The 20,901-nt window shown below is 30.8% G+C and overlaps 1 protein-coding gene across 2 annotated transcripts; it reads left to right on the top strand.

Moving 5' to 3' along the window:
- The first annotated feature begins 1,729 nt into the window (after positions 1–1,729).
- On the top strand, positions 1,730–14,634 carry LOC143250456 (uncharacterized). 2 transcript variants are annotated; one of them, XM_076501015.1, is made up of 3 exons: positions 1,730–2,666; positions 13,818–13,903; positions 14,266–14,634. In XM_076501015.1, exon 1 carries the CDS (start codon positions 1,730–1,732, stop codon positions 2,594–2,596), a length of 867 nt encoding a protein of 288 aa, XP_076357130.1. In that variant the 3' UTR covers positions 2,597–2,666; positions 13,818–13,903; positions 14,266–14,634. The 2 variants fall into 2 exon arrangements, with proteins under 2 accessions (XP_076357130.1, XP_076357131.1); XM_076501016.1 differs by lacking the exons at positions 13,818–13,903; positions 14,266–14,634 and adding an exon at positions 3,198–3,217.
- The last annotated feature ends 6,267 nt before the right edge of the window (positions 14,635–20,901 follow it).

Here is a 20,901-nt window from a genome sequence, read left to right as displayed (position 1 = left end):
TTAATACAGTCGTAGAAAACCGAAGAACGCAACAGCAATATAATTTTGAAAGTGGAAATTTGGAAAATCGAAGACAATTATCTGAAGACTTGTTTCTGGGAGGCAGAAGAATAATGGACAGGAGGAATTTTAATAGTGAACACTGGAAAGAAACGGAAATGAATGATTCTCAGACGCAAATATTGTATCAGGACACATCAAACGAAAACCACGACTTTCAAACTGAGACTTTCAAGAACCTTAGAAGAACCAAAACGTCTGACTCTGGCAGGCAGACATTGAATAGCAGTTAGATCAAATGATAGACGTGTTTCCCAAACTATAACTTCAGAAGACCAAAGAAATAACAAACTAAGCATTTCTGAAAGACACACTGAAGAACACCACAGAACACTCGACAGACGCGGATCTGAAACTACGAATATAAGAAACATGAAAACAAACAAGATGCATGACTCAGAAGGGGAAACATCGGAAATCACTCGTTCAAGTAACAGACGTATTTCTCATAGCAGAACTATGGAATATCGAAGAACAAATGAGAGGCGTATTATGCAGAGACAAACAGCAGAACGGTATAGGACACTCGAGAGACGTGAGACTGAAACAAGAACTTTACGAAACATGAGAGCAAACAACATTCATGGTTCTGAAAGGCTAACATTAGAATTCAGTAGGTTAAATGAAAGACGTGTTTTCCAAATTAGATCTTCGGCAGACGAAAGAAAACGCGACCTAAATGTTCCTGAAAGAGAAATTAAGGGACATCACAGAACATTCCTAAGATGCGAATTTCAAACTAGAAGTTCCGAAAACTTAAGAACAAATAGGATCTACGATTCTGTAGGGCAAATAACGGAATTAAGCCCGTCAAATGACAGACGTGCTTCTCGAAGTAGAACCATGGAAAACCGAAGAAGCAGCGAGAGACTTATTGTGGACAGACAAGCAGGGGAATACCTCAAAACACTTGAAGAACGCGATTATCAAAAGGATAATTTAGAAGCTTTGAAAAGAAATAAGATTCGCGTTACTGAAAGACATAATTTCGACGCCAGTAGGTTAAATGATAGGCGTGTTTTACAGATTAGAACTTCGAAAATTCAAAGAAGAAACGTTCTTGGGGTTTCAGAAAGAGAAACGGGGGAACGTCGACAACCACTTGAAAGATTCGAGACTGAGACTAGGACTGTGGGATCTATAAGAAGAAACAAAAGGAATGGTTCAGAAAAGCAAGTATTAGGTTACAGTAGGACAAATGAGAGACGTGTTTCTCAAGTTAGAGGTGGGGAAAACCAAAGAATCAAATAGATGCATGATTCACTACAACATGCAAATGAACTACAAACTAGAATCAAAATACGAAACACTCAAACTAGGTCTTTAGAAATCCACAGAATAAATGAAGGGCATAACTCAATTCTGAAAACTTTTAAATACGTCATTTCAAACATAAGACGAAATTTACATCGTAGGTTTCTTCTGAATAAACAAAAAAGTAATTCTAAGGGATAACTCCAAGACAAGAGATCTAAAAAATGTAAAAAATACGAACAGTGAAACGTCAAAAAATCGACGAAGTGATAGAAGTAACTCACAATATAGAACGTTACAACCGTTTACAAGAACAAGTGGGAGATATTCTGAAACTATTTCTCTAAACGAAGGAGGCTATTACAAATTACTTAGATATGAAAGGCTCAACGCAGAAACAACCGAATATGAAATCATGGTTTTGGAGCAACATCAACTTTCACAAAGACGATATTTGAAACAACAGAGAAGAGAGCTAAAGCGCAGTTCTCAAAACAAACCAGAAGTGAGACAAAGATCTCTGAAATATTATAAGATCAGGTCTCTTAAAATCACAAGAAAGGCAGACAGAGGAATGTATGAAACCAAGACTTTGAAAAATATAAGAGCTACAGAAAGATGGGATTCGGAACAAAAGAGAACAAATTATAGACACCATGTTGATACCAGCTCTCTGGAAATTACGTCACTATCAGATATTCTTCACTCAGAAAGCACAGTTGTGAAAAGTTACATATTGTACAAATCAAGTAGAATTAACATTCGACGTCTTGAAAATCGAGGGAAAAGTGCAAGGACAACAAGAGTTTTGGAGCTTCGAGAAATAACACAAACGCGATGGAGAAATTTGAAAAATCTAGTTGGTGGTAAAAGAGATAATCCGGTATCTATGATTCGGGAAAGCCGGAGAACAAACCGGAAGTATGGCTCTCAAGTTAGAGCTGTAGAAATAAGAAAACTAAAATATAGTAAGGGCTTTGGAAGACTTCGTGTCGAAAAATATGATAACATTCAAAGATATTGTTCGGAAATTAGAGCTTTGGAAAGTCGGAGATCAAGAAACATGTGTTATCCTGAAATGATAGTTAATGTAAATCGGAGAACGTTTGAGACAAACGAACCTCGGGAGATAATTGTAAAAAACAGTAGGATTGTTAACAGTAGAAACTTTGAAAATCGAAGAAAAGTTGTAAATTATCATGACCTCACGAGATACACTTTAGAGAATCAAAGAACCACAAAAGAGTTTGAGTTTTTTGAATCAGGAGAAAACTGCATATAACCTCAGACTTCCAGCTGACAAAATTAATAAAGATATTTTATTACATAAGGAACTTGGTCATTCTGCAAAGGTAGGCATAGAATTTAATTGTACCATAAATGTTCGTGAATCTATTAGTAAGCTATTACTTTGACTTCTTCAATTAAATCTGATGCCATGCACAGCCTATTTAATATTTCATACACGGCAGCCTTTATTTTATCAAAAATGTATTTATTTGTAACTGTGAGCATTACAAGATTAACCGATGTCTCCATTTAATTTGTAATTGTAAAGCCTTTGTTATAAAGAAAAAGCGTATTTATTTGTAACTGTCGTATTTACAAATTTAGCTTATTTTTGTTAACTCTTAAATTCAGTAAGTTGGTTTTACTGTGAATATTTAAACATTTTATACTTAGTAATGTATTCAATAGTGAACAGTAAATAATGTTCATGTTTTGAAGTTGTTTTTTAACGATTATACATTCTACCTATGAAACCTAATAAAGTAAAGAAGAGATGATTGAAACTGAAGTAACTTACCACAAGTTACTATGTTGTGAAGACCATTCCATTTTCTCATGTCCCTATTGTTTTTTGTTATTTTTTGAAATTTCAGTTGTTGGTTTTGGGCAGTGAAAACGTAACAACGAAGTTCTATCAGCTGTTCATTCTGATCAAGATGAGGGACGAATTTTCTCAGAGTAAGAAAATTTTCTGTGTCTTTAATGTGTGTGTGTTGTTCTTAAAGCAAAGCCACATCGAGCTATCTGCTGAGCCCACTAAGGGGAATCGAGCACCTAATTTGAGCGTTCTAAATCCGTAGACTTACCGCTGTATAAGCGGAGGGTTCTTCAATTTGATAGGTTTTAAAGTAAAATTCAGTATAAGCGAAACGCATTTACCCAGTCAAAATCACGACCAAACTGGTTTTGTCCACCGTTGGTATGGTGATAAGTTTATGAATTTATAACACTAACATCTTGGGTTCGATTTCCCGCGGTAGACACAGAAGATAGCTGAAAGTGATTTTGTTTTAAACAAACAAAGGAATAACAGTTTTGTTACATTTATCAATAGGATGAAACATCGAACCTGGACCTTGCTCGGTATCCCTGTAGTAACGACCACAGTGCTCTTTGTTGCCAGCGTTGGATTACAGCCAAATATGAAGTCATTCGAATTATAATATACCGAAATACAATTTGACTTATCTTATTTATTTGTCTGAAACAGTCTATTAATTTTAAAACGCAATAGTGTTAACTTATCTTGTTTACACATTTTACAGCTTGAAACATAGATTTCTTGTTTACATGTTTTGCACTAGAATCATAGATTGTCTGTATTGAACGCTTAAAGTACGAATTGAAAATAAAACTAGTAACAGATTTATGTCATTGAAAATATTTTAAAAAATTAATGGAATTTTGATTTCGCCTGTCCTTAAGTCTCCATTAGTATGTAACAAGTACTTAATTTGTCATTCATTTAGATAGAAAAATATTAACAACTTTCAATTGGTTTACATACCACTGTTTTTGTATTTGTAAAATATTGTAATAAACTGATAACGAAGCATAACTCTTCTTTCGTTTCTTGCTTCAAATACAGAATAAAGCGAAATAATTAACATTGATCCTGTGAACTTGAACAGTTTTCCAGTTGTTATTCACATGAGGCATTAAACAACTTATTCTGCTAGAAGTAAAATAGTTAACCTTTCTGTTTTAATCTCTTTTTTTCACTGCTAGATATTCTAGATACACAACAATATAGACACTAAAACTTGAAGAATATCACTATATTTTAATATTTACTGAATACTGTGAACAATAAAAATGTCTCATGTCTAAATATACAACAAAGTTAATGCTTTGTAAATTTAATTATATATTTAAATGTTACAGTAGCTTTAATTACAAAGTATAAGATTAACCGTGATGTGTCAAAAGAACATCGTGCTCAATCACAATGGAGAAGGAAAGTTTTAGAGTTGATGTCTTCTTACAGTAGTTACATTTTTCGATTGAATTTATACCAATAAACGAAATGTACAAATGGTGAGACATTTCACTTTCCGCAGTGATTCCAACTTAAGATTGCATATATATATATATATATGAATATTTTAATTTTATATCAAGTATGTAATAATTCTCTCAAAAGTTAAGTAGGAAAACAGACGATTGAAACACAAAGTGTACTCTTACAAAGTTAATATAGAAACACTAAGTCGTATTTATGTTGTATCATTGGAATATTAGTATAGTTGTTTCACATCTAAGAAGATATTTGGATGTTGTTACTGTTTCTATGAATTTTTCTGTAAACATTATTTATCAACATCGAACAAGTTTTCGAAATTTTAATATTCTTTATATATTACACAAATGATCATTCTTAAATATAAAATAATTTATTTTTCATTTGGTTTTAAGCACGCGAGAAATAGTCTCATACGATGTGGAACCACTAAAACCTATCTATTTATTTAAAGCCTGTGGTTAGCTATTATCAGTATCTTCCAAAGCTGTAACAGCTTCTCACAATCAACTATACTGACTGTACTAATATACACACTGATAGTAGATAGGATATATATCAAGATATGTCGTGCACTACATGTTCTCAAATTTCCCAGCTATATGAGTTCTCTGGTAGTACATCCTACACAGTCCTTTGGTCTAATATGCAAGGAGTTTATAAGTAACAAGCAAAATTTGGTGTTTGAGTTTACAGTCCTTGAAGTACAATTTTTATACTTACTATCCACATGAAACGTACCCTTATTTTGAACGTGTGGATAGACTAGTTCTAACATTAAAACACCTTTGAAATGATGTCCGAAGCACTGTAATCTGTAATTACTGATCTTTTGTTGTATGATACTTGAGGACTTTCGGAGTGATGAATATATTTAGAATTATTTGTCAACAAATTCATTGCATATCGAAAAGTTTATAAAACTATTGACTTCATTATGAACGACAAAATAATTGTTTATAAACCTGTAATTATGATCAATACATATCTGTAATAACTTGTTGCAAGTTTCTTAGGAGCAAAACTACCACCAATCTTGTCTGTTGCGAACAATAAACTACATTAGTGTTCACAATTAGTAGTAACTTTATGACATTTTAATGGAATCTTTCTAATCTTAAAGGCTAAATAATACAGGAAATAATCATATGACGTTATGAAAACGTTGTAAGAAGCACGAATATGTTAAAATGAAGAAAACAGCATCGGCTCTTTCGCCAAGTTATTAGCGTTGTAAATGAAGTTAATTTCAATTTTACTTGAATATAAACCATCTCTTCTGCGCATGTTTATGTCGTTTACAGCACGTAATTGATTCCTAAGCTGTAACCTTATGATGAGGGAAACACTTAAATATAAGTGTTATATTACTGTATGTACATCGATATCACTTTTTCATTAAGATGGTGGGTCGAAACATGAAGATTTTCTAAATTTTAGAGCAGTCATACTATTAACAACGTTGTTACGTGCATTTTCACATGATAAGTTACATGTTTATGTGTTTACTATTCAAGTACTACAAACTACGAGTTTGTGATTAAAATAACAGTAAACGTGTCAATAAAACGTAAACAAGTTGTGCCCAATAGCTGAAATAATATTAACAGTACAACTTATATCACAAACTTTTATTAAGAAATTAATTATCTACGAATACTGGTGAATAAAACTTCCAGTATAATGTAAGTATTAACAGATTGTACAAAGCCAGCTACGTGTATATTTTGATTAAACATCATATTCTGCACTGGGTTTAAAAACTCAGACTATGTTTAACGGTGAATTCGTCCTCCGTATATATCAATATTTAAAAGTGCTGGCTTTACATAAATATTCTGTATGTGAATTTGTTGTTAAGCTATACATTATTCAAACATCATAGTTAATTGCTATAATTTCTTTAAATATATTTATGGTTATATTATTGACCTTCTTTAAATAGAAATATTTGAAACCATTTTCAGCATTTAGTGAGTTACAAAAAAAATATACAATGAACCTACGTCCTATAATAAAGTGTCTTAAATTGAATACTACAATTTCTTAATTGTTTTATGTAATATAAACAAAAACTTAAACATATTAGTTACAAGTTTGATTTCATATTAACAGTAAAATTCAGATTAAAATTATATTAAATGTGAAATTGATTCTTTAATTATAAAATATATGAATTTGTAAAACCCACACTGTGACGGAGACATTAGTATTGACCATAAATCAATTGTTTCTTGTAGCGGAATGCTGGTATCAAGAGCTTTCTCACCATAGCTGGCCACGTAACAAAGTCTACACTTTCAGTAGACAGTCAACATGGTTTCACAGAAAGAAAATATTGACTTACAAATCATTTGACATTCTTTGACTGTTTATGTAGAGGGTACTAACGGCGTAGATTTGGTATATGTGGATTAGAAAACCTTTGACAAGGTAGCCCATTGAAGGTTCCTAAAAACATATTGTATATGTTTGGGGATATATTATGTAATTAGAACGCAGATTTGTAATTAACTTTACAAAATAATGTAGTACTAAGAAAAATTATTATAATGACGGAAAAGCAAAACTATTAACTTATGCATTCATTCGATCAGAGTTCTCTTAACTGTAAGGATATCACTGCTAGAGGATTCTTCAATTTGATAAGTTTTAGAGTAAAAATTCAGTAGTAGCGAAACGCATTTACCCAGTCAAAATCACGACAAAACTGGTTTTGTCCACCGTTGGTATGGTGATAAGTTTATGAATTTATAACACTAACACCTTGGGTTCGATTTCCCGCGGTAGACACAGAAGATAGCTGAAAGTGACTTTGTTTTAAACAAACAAAGGAATGACTGTTTTGTTATATTTATCAATAGGATGAAACATCGAACCTGGTCCTTGTTCAGTTCCTCTGTAGTAACGACCATAGTGCTCTTTGTTGCCAGCGTTGGATTACAGCCAAATATGAAGTCATTCGAATTATAATATACCGAAATACAATTTGACTTATCATATTTATTAGTCTAGAACAGCCTATTTGTTTTAAAACGCAATAGTGTTAACTTATCTTGTTTACACATTTTACAGCTCGGAACATAGATTTCTTGTTTACATGTTTTGCACTAGAATCATAGATTGTCTGTATTGAACGCTTAAAGTACGAATTGAAAATAAAACTAGTAACTGATTTATGTCATTGAAAATATTTAAAAAATTAATGGAATTTTGATTTCGCCTATTCCTAAGTCTCCATCAGTATGTAACAAGTACTTAATTTGTCATTCATTTAGATAAAATAAATATTAACAACTTTTAATTGGTTTACATACCACTGTTTTTGTATTTGTAAAATATTGTAATAAACTGATAACGAAGCATAACTCTTCTTTCGTTTCTTGCTTGAAATACAGAATAAAGCGAAATAATTAACATTGATCCTGTGAACTTGAACAGTTTTCCAGTTGTTATTCACATGAGGCATTAAACAACTTATTCTGCTAGAAGTAAAATAGTTAACCTTTCTGTTTTAATCTCTTTTTTTCACTCTTAGATATTCTAGATATACAACAATATAGACACAAAAACTTGAAGAATATCACTATATTTTAATATTTACTGAATACTGTGAACAATAAAATGTCTCATGTCTAAATATACAACAAATTTAATGCTTTGTAAATATAATTATTCATTTAAATAATACAGTAGCTTTAATTACAAAGTATAAGATTAACCGTGATGTGTGAAAAGAACATCGTGCCCAATCACAATGGAGAAGGAAAGTTTTAGAGTTGATGTCTTCTTACAGTAGTTACATTTTTCGATTGAATTTATACCAATAAACGAAATGTACAAATGGTGAGACATTTCACTTTCCGCAGTGATTCCAACTGAAGATTGCATATATATATATATGAAAATGTAATTTTAAATCACGTATGTACATAATTCTCTCAAAAGTTAAGTAGGAAAACAGACGATTGAAACACAAAGTGTTCACTTACAAAATTAATACAGAAACACTAAGTCGTATTTATGTCGTATTATTAGAATATTAGTATAGTTGTTTCACATCTAAGAAGATATTTGGATGTTGTTACTGTTTCTATGAATTTTCATGTAAACATTATTTATTAACACAGAACAATTTTCGAAATTTTAATATTTTTTACAAATTACACAAATGATCATTCTTAAATATAAAATAATTTATTTATCATTTGGTTTTAAGCATGCGAGAAATAGTCTCATACGATGTGGAACCACTAAAACCTATCTATTTATTTAAAGCCTGTGGTTAGCTATTATCAGTATCTTCCAAAGCTGTAACAGCTTCTCACAATCAACTATACTAACTGTACTAATATACACACTGATAGTAGATAGGATATATATCAAGATATGTCGTGCACTACATGTTCTCAAATTTCCCAGCTATATGAGTTCTCTGGTAGTACATCCTACACAGTCCTTTGGACTAATATGCAAGGAGTTTATAAGTAACAAGCAAAATTTGGTGTTTGAGTTTACAGTCCTTGAAGTACAATTTTTATACTTACTATCCACATGAAACGTACCCTTATTTTGAACGTGTGGATAGACTAGTTCTAACATTAAAACACCTTTGAAATGATGTCCGAAGCACTGTAATCTGTAATTACTGATCTTTTTGTCATATGAAATTTGAGGACTTTGGGAGTGGTGAATATATTTAGAATTATTTGTAAACAAACTCATTACATATGAGAAAGTTTATAAAACTATTGACTTCATCATGAACGATAGAATAATTGTTTATAATCCTGTAATTATGATTAATACATATCTGTAATAAGTTGTTGCAAGTTTCTTACGAGCAAAACTACTACCAATCTTGTCTGTTGCGAACAATAAACTTTATTAGTGTTCACAATTAGCAGTAACTTTTATGACATTTTAATGGAATCTTTCTAATCTTAAAGGCTAAATAATACAGAAAATAATCATATGACGTTATGAAAACGTTGTAAGAAGCACGAATATGTTAAAATGAAGAAAACAGCATCGACTCTTTCGCCAAGTTATTAGCGTTGTAAATAATGTTAATTTCAATTTTACTTCAATATAAACTATCTCTTCTGCGCATGTTTATATCGTTTACAGCATGTAACTGATACTAAAGTTGTGGCTGTACGATGCGAAAAACACATAAATATGTGTTATATTACTGCATGTACATCGATAGCACTTCTTCATTAAGATGGTGGGTCTAAACATGAAGATTTTCTAAATTTTAAAGCAGTCATACTATTAACAACGTTGTTGCGTGCATTTTCATATGATAAGTTACGTGTTTATATGTTTACGATTCAAGTACTACAAACTATGAGTTTGTGATTCACTAGGTTAAATTACTTTAGAGTAAAGAACAGCCTTAAAGAACCAATAGTTCTTTTCTTGTCCCTATACATTATGTTATGTAATATACAGAAGTTTATTGAATTTCAACTTCTGTTTAACATCTAAAAATCAAACTACATGTAACTGTAAATTTGTTATTCACATATTCAAAATTCATTTAACAAGGAACAAAACCAGAGTCAATTAATACAGTTATTTATATATATTTTCGGATATAATTTTGGTCCTCATTTAAAAGCAATAAGTATTCATGTAATTATGTTTACGTTTTAGACCATGGATTTTTCTTTATTCAACATGGGAAATCCTGTAGTATATTATAATATGATTTTGACTTGAAACAGTCTTCTTTGATCAGAATTACTCTCTCTTGTTACCTTCACCTCGCCCTGTTATAGCTAAATCAATACGTATTACAAGTTTAATAAGAGGTTGATGTTCGTCTTGAGGTGTAATTTATCCCCAAAAATTATAATTGTAATGACGGAAAAGCTAAACTATTAACTTATGTATTCATTGGATCAGAATTCTCTTTACAGTCTCGTTAAAGTTCTAACCTCATAATATTCCTCGTTAATTTATAATTTAAAAAAAATTAAATTACACTTTTAACTGAATTAGTAAGCAAATTTCGATGTTATATGAAACTAAGGCAATATAATTTGGATAACTGATTAACTGATTAATTCTATAATTGTTACAGTAAATTTCTGTTGTATTAAAGTATAATGTAGATACAGAATACTGTAAGATTGAAATGTACTGTTTTATTTCTAAACAATAATACTTTTCTAACTTATGCTTATGAAATATCAATTTTGATAATTAAATTTCTACTTTTTACATAACACTAACTTAAGAATTCTCTCTAATCAGCTCTTGAAGTTAAAAAGAAGGAGCACCGTATTAAGCTCTGCATCGCTTCAAATATAAAATTATTATTGATATGAAGACTTTATTCAATGTTTCTTTTGTCCCTTCTCTTGGATAATCTTTTTCGTATTAGAAAAACGTCTTTTTTTTGTAGATAAAATTTTTGTTTTATTATTATTGTAAAGCAAGATGGTTCACATGAACAGCTGTTGGTACTCAGATATTAAAGTTTAGAAAAAAAAAACGTATTGGAGATTAGTTTAATAGCATCAAACTTTCACTGGATATAAATCAAACAAAAGATACAAAATAATGTTATTAAAAAGTAAAGAGAAACGAATACAAAATCAGTAAATATAAATGAATTGCGATTTAAATTGTTAAATAGAGTAATTTAAATAAGTTAATGAATATCGTCAAAGTTAGAAGGAAAAGCTAGAATTTGTTTGAAGTTCACAAAGTTAAACAACGCACCATCTACGATGTATCCACCTCGGTCAGTGAAACCCGGTTTATAAGGAAAGAAACGTGTCGAGAAACATCATTTCTTCTCAGAAAAGTCTGGATATGGTAACTGGAGTTTCAGAAACTTTCTCAGACGATTTTGAGTATATTAAGCCTCTCAGGAAATAAAATTATTACAAACGCCTCCTGTTCTCGACTGTGCTGATTCGCCTTTCTATTCTCAGTTCTAATAATTATTTTCTAATATTTAATGTGAATGTTCTTTTTCAATAGATATTTTTTCGGGCAAAAGTTCACGACAACTAGTAAACTGCCCATAGATTTCGCTATGGCCATTTTATACCTTACGGCTTGCGATTTTTTCTGCAGTGAAACTTTTTGTTAGAAGTCTTTTAACGAGACATAGAAATGACAATGCTGCTCAAGTTTATTGGAAGATAAAGTTCTCATCGTTTCGTTCTCTAGAAATGAAAGTATTTGGAAAAAACTGGAATTATTTACAACCAAATTCGAAAAAGTCTTGCACCTGAAACACATTGTATTGAAATCACTAAACTCGTGTTGTTGAAGGACATGAGGGGGCAAGTATGACAAATGTAAACAACTGCTTTTTATGAGATAAAATTAAATACTTAACGTGTGGTATCTGTTTGGAAACATCACTTGTTATTTCTAAATGATTCTAAACAAACGTTATTGTTTTCATATAGCTATATGCTATTATTAAGGAACAAATAGTTTATATGTTTAACAGTTTTGTGTGTAATTATTAAATATGTATTCTCTCTTCATCATCCACTAAGATTACATTAATTCTGGACTTTTATTCTGAAATATCTGTTCTAACAAGTGTAATTCTTCCGTGGAAGTAGAATATACTTCATTCATCTTAAATCCAATAAAGTTAAAAGTAGAGCGGTCATCTGAAGTGATAATCCATATTGAAAAAGATCAATCAAGTTTCTGAAAACTTTCATTAAACAATCAGTGCTAAAATTAGACCAAGAACGATTGATTACTGGCCAGGTTATCGTGCTCAACCAAACCACAAGCGGATTAACTGTAACGTCTTGCAGGAGAAGAGTGTAGGTTTTCTTGTTGAGAAGTTTTCTGTGGAAGAAGATAAGGAACGTGCAGACTCACAACATTCGTTACCAAGGCGCTCTCTAGCGACACAAATCTCAATAAAAAGGGAACGTCTTTCGAGACGGAACCTAGTATCATCAGTAGCATATCCAGCTTCCTTTCGAAAGAAAAATCTCAAAAGAAAAAGGCGCAGTGTAGAACATCCGTCACTTTGAGAACAGTTAACCGTTTGACAGTTTGGTAAGTGTTGCAGAATCCTTTTGGTTTCAGTTTGATAACTTAAATGCAATTATTTTGTTGGAGTCTTATGGCCCAATGTCATGTTGTTTCTAAACCATTAAACGTTTTTGGGTTATACTTAAAATAAAAGGACAGAGTGTTTCAATGCTATCACACTTTGCAAAATTTTTAGCATAATTCTTATGGGGTGAAAAATCCTGCATATTATACCTCATTGTTTTAGAATACAAGAGATATGAAACGTTTGAAATTGTCTACCTCTAGCAATTGATTGCATGAATCCAAAATTCCAGTTTTATTTCAATATTGAGTCAGTAAACATTGTAAGATTTTCTTACATTCTTTGCAAATAGTTGGCTTCGCGAAACACATAATATGCTATGTTTGTCAATAATGGTAAACTTAACTTCGTGAACTTTTTATAACTTTTTTAGGGCTAATTCATAAGCCAAATTAAATACTAATAGTCACATTACTGCTTCGTAGTCCAACTTCAATATTCAGTTATTTTAATCTTCATTTCAAATAAAGTCAACAAGTCAACCTGTCAGTAGCACCCTATCACCCACTATATGTTTATTCTAAGGTACACTCTGTTGTACACTCTAAGATATATAGAATTTAATTGTACCATACAAGTTTGTTAATCTAATAATAAGCTATAACTCTGACTTCTTCGATTAAATCTGATGCCATGCACAGCCTATTTAATATTTCATACACGGCAGCCTTTATTTTATCAAAAATGTATTTATTTGTAACTGTGGGTATTACAAGATTAACCGATGTCTCCATTTAATTTGTAATTGTAAAGCCTTTGGTTATAAAGAAAAAGCGTATTTTTTTGTAACCGCGGTATTTACATATTTAGCTTATTTTTGTTAACTCTTAAATTCAGTAAGTTGGTTTTACTGTGAGTATTTAAACATTTATACTTAGTAATGTATTCAATAGTGAACAGTAAATAATGTTCATGTTTTAAAGTTGTTTTTTAACGTTTATACATACTACCTATGAAACCTAATAAAGTAAAGAAGAGATGATTGAAACTGAAGTAACTTACCTCAAGTTACTATGTTGTGAAGACCATTCCATTTCTATCATGTCCCGATTGTTTTTTGTTGTTTTCTTTAAATTTCAGTTGTTGGTTTCGGGCAGTGAAAAACGTAACAACGAAGTTCTATCAGCTGTTCATTCTGATCAAGATGAGAGACGAATTTTCTCAGAGTAAGGAAATTTTTCTGTATCTTTAATGTGTGTGTGTGTTGTTGTTATAGAAAAGCCACATCGAGCTATCTGCTGATCCCACTGAGGGGAATCGAGCCCCTAATTTGAGCGTTCTAAATCCGTAGACTTACCGCTGTATTAGCGGAAGGTTCTTAATATGATAGGTTTTAAAGTAAAAATTCAGTATGAGCGAAACGCATTTATTCAGTCAAAATCACGATGAAACTGATTTTGTTCACCGTTGGTATAATGGTAGGTTTATGAATTTTTAACACTAACACTTTCTAGACACAAAAGATAGCTGAATGTGACTTTGTTTTAAACAAACAAAGGAATGACTGTTTTGTTACATTTATCAATAGGATGAAACATCGAACCTGGTCCTTGTTCAGTTCCTCTGTAGTAACGACCATAGTGCTCTTTGTTGCCAGCGTTGGATTACAGCCAAATATGAAGTCATTCGAATTATAATATACCGAAATACAATTTGACTTATCTTATTTATTAGTCTAGAACAGTCTATTTGTTTTAAAACGCAATAGTGTTAACTTATCTTGTGTACACATTTTACAGCTTGAAACATAGATTTCTTGTTTACATGTTTTGCACTAGAATCATAGATTGTCTGTATTGAACGCTTAAAGTACGAATTGAAAATAAAACTAGTAACAGATTTATGTCATTGAAAATATTTAAAAAATTAATGGAATTTTGATTTCGCCTGTCCTTAAGTCTCCATTAGTATGTAACAAGTACTTAATTTGTCATTCATTTAGATAAAAAAATATTAACAGCTTTCAATTGGTTTACATACCACTGTTTTTTTGTATTTGTAAAATATTGTAATAAACTGATAACGAAGCATAACTCTTCTTTCGTTTCTTGCTTGAAATACAGAATAAAGCAAAAATAATTAACATTGATCCTGTGAACTTGAACAGTTTTCCAGTTGTTATTCACATGAGGCATTAAACAACCTATTCTGCTAGAAGTAAAATAGTTAACCTTTTTGTTTTAATCTCTTTTTTTCACTGTTAGATATTCAAGATATACAACAATATAGACACTAACACTGGAACATCATTACATTTTAATATTTACAGAATGCTGTAAACAATAAAAATGTCTCATATTATTATTTTTAAATATAAGATTTATTTATCATTTGGTTTTAAGCATGCGAGAAATACTTTCATGTGAAGTGGAACCACTAAAATCTATATATTTATTTCAAGTTTGTGGTCAGCTATTATCAAACTCTTTCGAAGTTGTAACAGCTTGTCACAATCAACTAGACTCACTATGATAATATTACTCAGGTAGTAGACAAGTTATATATCAAGATGTGTCGCGCACTACTTTACGGGTTATCAAATTTCCCAGCTATATCAGTTCACTGGAAGTGGAGCCTACTCAGTCCTTTGGTCTAAGATTCCAGGAGTCTAAGGTAACAAATACAATTTGGTGTTTGAGTATTCAGTACAATTTTCTATACTTACAATCCACATTTAACGCACCCTTATTTTGAACGTGTAGATAGACTAATTTTAACATTAAAACAAATTTTGTTTCCATAAATTTCAAATTATGTCCGCAGCACTGTAATATGTAGTTACTGATCTCTTTGGTATAAGAAACTTGATGACTTTCGAAGTGGTGAATATATTTAGAATTATTTGTAAACAAACTCATTACATATCAGAAAGTTTATAAAACTATTGACTTCATCATGAACGATAGAATAATTGTTTATAATCCTGTAATTATGATTATTAAATATATATAACAACTTGTTGTAAATTTCTTACGAGCAAAACTACCAACAATCTTGTTTGTTGCAAACAATAAACTTTATTAGTGTTCACAATCAGTAGTAACGTTAATGACATTTTAATGGAAACTTTCTTATCTTAAAGGTTAAAATAATACAGAAAATAATCACGTGACGTTATGAAAACGTTGTAAAAAGTACGAATATGTTAAAGAAAAAAAACATCGGCTCTTTCGCGAAGGTATTAGCATTGTAAAGAATTTTAATTTCAATTTGGTTTAAATATAAACTCTCTCTCCCGTGCATGTTTATGCCGTTTACAGCAAGTAACTGATACAAAAGTTGTGGCTGTACGATAAGGGAAACACTTAAATATAAGTGTTATATTACTGTATGTACATCGATAGCACTTCTTCATTAAGATGGTGGGTCGAAACATGAAAATTTTCTAAATTCTAAAGCAGTCATACTATTAACAATGTTGTTGCGTGCATTTTCATATGATAAGTTACGTGTTTATATGTTTACGATTCAAGTACTACAAACTATGAGTTTGTGATTCACTAGGTTAAATTAGTTTAGAGAAAAGAACAGCCTTAAAGAACCAATAGTTCTTTTCTTGTCCCTATACATTATGTTATGTAATATACAGAAGTTTATTGAATTTCAACTTCTGTTTAACATCTAAAATCAAACTACATATAACAGTAAATTTGTTGTTCACATAATTAAAATTCATTTAACAAGGAAAAAAACAGAGTCAATTAATACAATTATTTATATACATTTTCAGATATAATTTTGGTCCTCATTTAAATTTAATAAGTATTCATGTAATTATGTTTACGTTTTAGACCATTGATCTTTTTTTATTCAACATGGGTAATCCTGTAGTATATTATAATATGATTTTGACTTGAAACAGTCTTCTTTGATCAGAATTACTCTCTCTCTCTTGTTACCTTCACCTCGCCCTGTTATAGCTAAATCAATACGTATTACAAGTTTAATAAGAGGTTGATGTTCGTCTTGAGGTGTAATTCATCCCCAAAAATTATAATTGTAATGACGGAAAAGCTAAACTATTAACTTATGTATACATTGGATCAGAGTTCTCTTCTCAATAAGGAAATCACTGAAGTCATGTAAAGTTCTAACTCCATAATGTACATCGTTAATTTATAATTTAAGAAATTAAATTACACTTTTCACTTAATTAATAAGCAAATTTCCATGTTATATAAAACTAAGACAATGTAATTTAGATAACTGATTAATTCTATAATTGTTACAGTATATTTCTGTTGTACTAAAGTATAATTTAAATACAGAATATTGTAAGATTGAAATGTACTGTTTTATTTCTAAACAATAATACTTATCTAACTTATGCTCATGAAATATCAATTTTGATAATTAAATTTCTACTTTTTACATAACACTAACTTAAGAATTCTCTCTGATTAGCTCTTGAAGTTAAAAAAGAAGGAGCACCGTATTAAGCTCTGCATCGTTTCAAATATAAAATTATTATTGATATGATGAAAATGTTTTCAATAATCCTGTAGAAGTCATTACAAATTGATGACCACATCTATCGTTTAAAATCTGAATAAAGTGCTTGTTGTTAGTAAAAATTGTAAGATCCAAAAAAAAAAGCATCTCATATAATTTAATGGAATTACGCATTTTAAAAACCTTAAATATATTATAAAAACACGGAACGTGTAAGCCAAGTATTACTCAAACCAACTTAGATCATATTGACACTAGGAAGGGAAAGTAACTTTTACCAAAAATGAAATAGTTTGAGTAATATAGTAGAAAGGGAAAAAAAGGACCCATCGAATCCAGTATTTTATATTTCGATTAGAAAGAAGAAAGAAAACAAACGGCAGTAACCTGGTCGCTAATAAACTCTATTATTCAATTAAAATTATATAGCACGAATAAACCAGACGTTGCAAATTCTCTTAGTTAACCTGAAGATAACCTCCAAGGACGAAAAAATATGTTCTATGCTTTATTAGTAAAATGTTAATACCCGTACTAGCCGTCCTGAAATACATTGAAACGAAACGTTTAACGCTTATTTAGGCAATTTAATTTATATCCATTTTTAGTCTTTTTTTAATTTTATATAATTTTCAAGTAATTAAACTAGATATTGTTAGTAAATATAACAAAAAACATAATAATAGGCCAATGATGAGAAATAATAGGACTGGTTTTATTTATATTCAGTTTTTCTTATTTTGTAGAAGAAAACGGTAAACCTCTTTCTGAACCTCCATGGTTTACATATATATATATATAATTATAACTTATAAAATTCTCTCATTTCATTTTTAGCAATAAGCAGGCAAAATGAATGTCATTTGAAAAACATTGCCAATAGAAATACCAGTTAACTACTCATAGGTTTCTGAACTGTAACTGAAATGCTCTTATTTTGCTCCATGCTTAATTGGACTTTTTAGTAAAATCACTTGAATTAGCAGCAATGCCATGAGAATGCAGCGCTCTTCACATACAAGACAAGATATCGTATCTCTACCAGTGATTGAAAGTGGTCTAATTAATTATATTGTATGCAAGAGAATCAGGGCTGAGAAAAGTACTTATCTTGCTGGACATTAAAGAGAAAGAATTTCGGATCAGAAAAACTTGGTGCTGGATATAGTGACATGGGTTTTGGCACGTGCTAATGAAATGATTGGTTTGGTTTGTATTTCGCGCAAAGCTACACGAGGGCTATCTACACTAGCCGTTCCTAATTTAGCATTAAGACTAGAGTGAAGGCAGTTAGTCATCACCACCAACCGCCAACTCTTGTGCAACGAGTAGTGGGATTGATCGTTACGTTATAACGCCCAAACGGCTGAAAGGACGAACACGATTGGTGTGAAGGTGGAATCGAACCCGCGACTTTCGAATTACGAGTGCCTTAAACAACCTGGCCATGCCGGGCCTCTGATGGAAAATACTTTCGTCTTAATGTACAATAATATCTAGGGAAACACTAGTTGAATTCTGAGGGGATATCTTGAAATTAGATGTATCCTAGTTTATAATATTTCTTAAGTTAGTTCTAACCTCAGTATTTTAGAATACCTACATCTTATATTTATACACAAGTTGCACAGTTGCATGTCTCTGGTTTCATACCGCGAATTACTGCGTTTTGATACCTGTGTTGGACAGAGTACAGATAGCTTTTCGGGTCGCCTCTGTACTGAAAAACAAACAAACAATCTTATATTTATTAATGGCACTCGACATCAGAGAGACTTTTGTTATTTTGAATGAGGAATGGACATACTCTTCTAATGACAAAAGATTGTCCTAAGTTGTAGAGACTGTACAAGTTCAAAACAGGAAGTACTATTTTTTTAAGCGCATTGTTTACAAACAGCTTTTATCAATAACTATCGACGATATTGAGTCTGGTTCTTAACATTAAAAGGCTTTAAAATTTTGGCATAGTTTCTTTTAGAATTGTACTGATTGGACAGGTTGTAACAAATCTGTAGTTCGTGGCAGAATAACGTTACTTTATAAAGAAACATCATTTTTACAAAAACTTTTAAAAGAGTTATGTTAAAAGTCATGAGTAGGGGCGTCTTTTGAAAATGATATAGTTGAAATTTAGAATTATTTCAACGAATAGATATTTAGCATATCACATATTTACGATACGGACCATTAATTTATACAAGTAATTTAGTACCAATAATTGACAACGTAAAGTCTCTGTTTTAAAAGTACACTGGCAATATATCCTTAAATCTACGAATTATAAACATTCCAAACAGAAGAATGTTATGTTCTGGATATTGCAACGAATAATTCGTTATTAAAATATATCATAATCATTTAAAAACCAGTCTATGAAATATCAACGTCACTTGAATAAAAACACACTTTCAACTTCTCGTGACTGTTATTAAACTATAGGTAATATTTAAAAAGAATTTATTGCTGAATGCACATGTGTTGATCGTGTTGAACTGAATTGAAACAAATTAGTTCTCACATCTCACGCTAGCTGATGGAAAGCATCTTAAAACAATAAATCATCCTCTATCGTACGACATTTACATGTCGCAATCTGATTGTTGTGGGAAAGTTGATGTTTGGAGAGACCGACAAAATACACAGAATGTCTTTTGCAGAAATCATGTAAAAGCACATAATATGTTTTTTTAAATGAATAATTTTTCAAAGTTCTTAAAATTATTGCATAACCATTTTAGTTTATAAACACATGTATTCATACAAAACGAAAGAATGCACTTGTATCACGAAAAACACAACTGTAAACGTACAACACGAGTGTGAATATACCGTTCATTTTAATCAGTTATTTATCAGAATTCTGTGACGACTTTATTCAATGTTTTTTGTCCCTTCTCTTGGATAATTTTTTCGTATTAGAAAAACGTCTTTTCTTATGGATAAAATTTTTGTTTTATTATTACTGTAAAACAAGATGATTCACATGAACAGATATTGGTACTTAGAGATTAAAGTTTAGAAGAAACGTATTGGAGATTAGTTTAATAGCATTAAACTTTCACTGGAAACAAAACAAACAAAAGATACAAAATAATGTTATTAAAAAGTTAAGAGAAACGAATACAAAATCAGTAAATATAAATGAATTGTGATTTAAATTGTTGAATAGAGTAACTTTAAATAAATTAATGAATATCGTCAGAGTTTTAATGTAAAGATAGAATTTGTTTAAAATTCAAAATGTTACACAACGCACTATTTACGATGTATCCACCTCGGTCAGTGAAACCCGGTTTATAAGGAAAGAATCGTGTCGAGAAACATTATTTCTTCTCAGAAAAGTCTGGATATGGTAACTGGAGTTTCAGAAACTTTCTCAGACGATTTTGAGTATATTAAGCCTCTCAGGAAATAAAATTATTACAAACGCCTCCTGTTCCTCGACAGTGCTGATTGGTCTTTCTATTCTCAGTTCTAATAATTATTTTCTAATATTTAATGTGAATGTTCTTTTTCAATAGATATTCTTTCGGGCAAAAGTTCACGACAACTAGTAAACTGCCCATAGATTTCGCTGGCCATTTTATACCTTACGGCTTGTGATTTTTTCTGCAGTGAAACTTTTTGTTAGAAGTCTTTTAACGGGATATAGAAATGACAATGCTGCTCAAGTTTATTGGAAGATAAAGTTCTCATCGTTTCGTTCTCT

Source organism: Tachypleus tridentatus, chromosome 5 (assembly GCF_004210375.1).
Source record: "Tachypleus tridentatus isolate NWPU-2018 chromosome 5, ASM421037v1, whole genome shotgun sequence".
Taxonomy (NCBI): Eukaryota; Metazoa; Arthropoda; class Merostomata; order Xiphosura; family Limulidae; genus Tachypleus; species Tachypleus tridentatus.
The sequence above is the reverse complement of the archived record's forward strand: the minus strand, read 5'-3'. Positions and strand labels throughout refer to the sequence as shown.

Coding starts and splice junctions, on each gene's coding strand:
- LOC143250456 (XM_076501015.1), top strand. CDS start 1,730: ATGGTTTTGGAGCAACATCAACTTTCACAAAGACGATATTTGAAACAA.